The following is a 3,593-nucleotide window of genomic DNA, read 5'->3' as shown; positions in this document are numbered from 1 at the left end:
TATCCATAAAAATCTGCACTTTTTGGGTCTGAAAATTCAATATTTATGTACAGTAATTTAGAAAAAAGACATTTCTGTAACAGAATATCCGACCAGGGCACTAAAATTATAAATCATTCAAGTGAATATTTTAAATGATTTATTTTTGTAACATAACAGTGTTACTTTTGGAAATAATTTTTCTTCAAATTGAGAGTGGAATGCTAGGCATTGAATATTTTGAAAATATAAGACTTTTTTTATTATTATTATTACGTTAGTATAATTTTTGAAATAGGTAAATGTTACTGTTCTTTTCGTAAATATAATCCTGTAACAGTTTCTTTTTGTTTAATTTTTTATTAATGGTTTTTTTAACTGTGTTTTTTATATATTTTATGATTCTTTTGGCAACTGAAATCTTAAATTATTCATTTTGATACAATTAATGACCTCTAATGTTGTTGGAGAAGGATTGTCTTTAAAAGACTTATGCTGAAGTAGTCATTCAAAACGAATGGGAATTTGTGTTACTAGTTCAGAGCCATATTATACAATACAATGATCCTAACTGTGTCACAAGATACAAAGGTGCATACTTATTATGTGACTATGGGGCATATGTGGGTGATTAGATTGTGTTCTTGGGGCCAGGTAGAAACTTTCACAGGCGAGACCTGGCTCTTGGGCTGTGTTATTGACAACCCTGAACTAGACTACTACATCATCTTTGTAAATGTGTATGTTCTTCAACTTGTTTAACTTCTCTTTTTTTTCTCTCTTTCCTTAAATATGGAAGATGTATCATTACACACACACACTTCTTTTTTATATTTCATGACAGGGAATAATGTGAATGTTTTTTAGTCTAAGACTGAACTTCATTGCTCTCTAGATACTGTATTACTTTCTTAAAAAAACATCCACTATGAAAAATAGTTTTGATTTGTAATCAACAATACACCAGTTGCTTCTTCATTAAGAGATTCTTGTTTCTTTGTATGGTTAAAAGAATTTTTTCCATAGTCATATAAAATTAAAATAAAACTGTTATTGTTCATAATAGAAGGATTTTTTTTTTAAATCAGGGTGCTGAGGTAGCAACAGTAATTCAGGCAAAAAAAGACCTGTGTTTCAAGGGAACTGGTGATGTAATCACTTTAGACGAAGAAAAGAAACCCAACAGGAGTCAACTGGATGTGTTCTTCAGACATCTGGGAACTTCTGATAAGAATTGTCGACCTCCTGGAAAACCAGAAGAGGATGAGGTTCTCTATTGATATTAATTTTTTGTGCTTTGTTTTGTAAAATTCCTATTGATGAAATTAAGATGATTCAAAAATTGATATCCACCTATTCCGTGTTAATCATTTGACAAAAATGTACATATATATACATGCGAGTTTTTATTATGTTATTTATATGAAAGGTCTGCAAATGGAAGTTGCTATCGTTATTGTCAATAGAATTGTATTATTATGTAAAGTAACATTTCTTGAGAATCAGTTTCTTAAATTTGTTTAAAATGTGTGCTTATGTAAAAAAGAATATATTTACCGCTCCAGATATACGAAGCTGCCATTATTGACACTAATATGATCTACAAAGTAGAAGGTGATGAACTAGTTCCTTACGAAGAATTCTGGGGAAACCTTCCTCGGATCGAGATGCTAAAACCAGATGAGGTATTCATAAAGCTTGTGTTTTAGATTGAACAATTTTTTTTTAAGAGATGCAACCAAAAAATGATTCAATAATGATATTCTGAAGCAAATTTTAGATGGTGATCTAAGTTTGTACAGAAATATCAACATTTATTCACTGTTCTTGATGTATGTCATTATGGCTGATAATAAAACATCTGAGGATTAAATATGTTTCTTACCATTGCTGTGATGTTTGTAATTTTAGTTAAACTTCATATTCACCTGGAGGAGTATAGTGGAATAGTTTACAGTGGAAAACAAAAAGACATTAAAAACTTGATTAAAATAAGGCATAAACAACAGATATATTTTGCCCTAACTAAGGATTATTATTATTGGGGTCTAATCCTGAATAGTGAGCCAAAACATACTTATTTTATCCCTTTTAACATTTTTTTTTCTTTTTCACTAGTAAACCTTGATTGCACTAATGTCCTGTTATATTGAAAAAGGATTAGCAGTACTATTAGTGACTTTCTTTTAATTCACTCCTGTGTTGTAAGGTATTTAACAAACATTCACTTCAACAAAATAGTTTGTTACAACTGTTAATTGTACACTTTAATATGGTCTAAAACAATGTTAAATACTTAAGCTTTTATCAGTTCTATTTGTCATACATTTACAGCAGTTATGCTCTAAAAGAGAGCAAATATTGCTTAAAAAGTTAAGCTGATATTCTAAAAAACAAAGCCTGTGAGACACTTCAAACGTCCCTATAATGCAGTTTCAGGTATAATACTTAGCAATTTAAACACCTTTTTTATTCCTGCCTAGTTTTATCTATATAATATTGATTATTTTATATTTATTATTTTGTTTTATGTATAGTAAATGTATTGAGAATCTATAATAACGTTTTACTTGTTGATACTGTAATAAATGAATAAAATATATTCTTTAAACAAAATAAATAAAAGAATGTGATTTTGTTTAATCTTTATTTTCTTCTTCTTGTTGCTTTGTTTTTCAGATACTAGTATTTGACTTTGGAAGTGAAATGTATGTCTGGCAGGGGAAGAAAGCTCCTTTTGAACAGCGAAGTGTTTCTGTTAGATTAGCCAAAGAATTGTGGGATCAAGGGTTCAATTATAGTGAATGTGATATTAATCCACTACATCCAGAACCTGGTATGCATTAATGTTTATATCAAATATCTTGGGTGTTTCCATAAAAATTAGATATAAAGTCTGCGTAAGTTTAAATTAGCTATGTGAGTTGACCACTAGAACTGGGTGATTAGTGGAAGTTGCTAAATGGTTAATTGTCAGACTCATTAATCCATTATCTTCAACTAATAGATTATTTTCACATGAGATAACTAAAAATTTTGTTTTGAAACCCATGGTGGGCAGAGCACATATAGCCCATTGCATAACTTTGTGCTTAAAACAAACATAAGGACAATATTTCAATTACATGGAAAGTTGGAATAGTTGAAAACAATAATAACCCAAAAACTATTTTCGATTAATTGATTAGTTTTGTTACATTAATTAACCCTCTTGCCCCGGATATCTTTTACTGCGCATGGCACAAGGTTTTAGTGTCTTACATTCAAAATTTTATTATACTACTTATTGTTTATGTTATACCAATTAGTATAGCATAAAATCTTAGTTAATAATCAATATTTTAATAGTATACAAGTTTTAAGTTTTTAATTCTACAAAGGAATATTTAAAAAATCCTAAATTTCCACTAGTGTGACCCACGTGACACACTTTGTCATCATCCCTATTTTATCCATCACCCCTGAAAAATATACAAATTAAACGTAAATTACTCTCTATAAAATTGTTATTACTCAGACAAACCAATCTTATTTGGTTAGAGCTATCAAATAGAAAATCAGACCACTCCTGCCACACCCACTTGTCACGTCCTCTCTACTCACAATTCATTGAT

The 3,593-nt window shown here is 29.5% G+C and overlaps 1 protein-coding gene across 4 annotated transcripts in view; it reads left to right on the top strand.

Moving 5' to 3' along the window:
* The window catches only part of LOC106461270 (supervillin-like), a 150,000-nt gene that overhangs the window by 116,725 nt on the left and 29,682 nt on the right, over positions 1-3,593 (top strand). For all 4 annotated transcript variants that reach the window (XM_022388138.1, XM_022388137.1, XM_022388136.1 and 1 more), the window contains exons 21-23: positions 1,068-1,247; positions 1,545-1,664; positions 2,659-2,815. In XM_022388138.1, the coding sequence (XP_022243846.1) occupies positions 1,068-1,247; positions 1,545-1,664; positions 2,659-2,815 (457 nt within the window). The remainder of the gene's footprint in view (positions 1-1,067; positions 1,248-1,544; positions 1,665-2,658; positions 2,816-3,593) is intronic.

Source organism: Limulus polyphemus, unplaced genomic scaffold, assembly GCF_000517525.1.
Source record: "Limulus polyphemus unplaced genomic scaffold, Limulus_polyphemus-2.1.2 Scaffold925, whole genome shotgun sequence".
Lineage (NCBI taxonomy): Eukaryota > Metazoa > Arthropoda > Merostomata > Xiphosura > Limulidae > Limulus > Limulus polyphemus.
The sequence above is the reverse complement of the archived record's forward strand: the minus strand, read 5'-3'. Positions and strand labels throughout refer to the sequence as shown.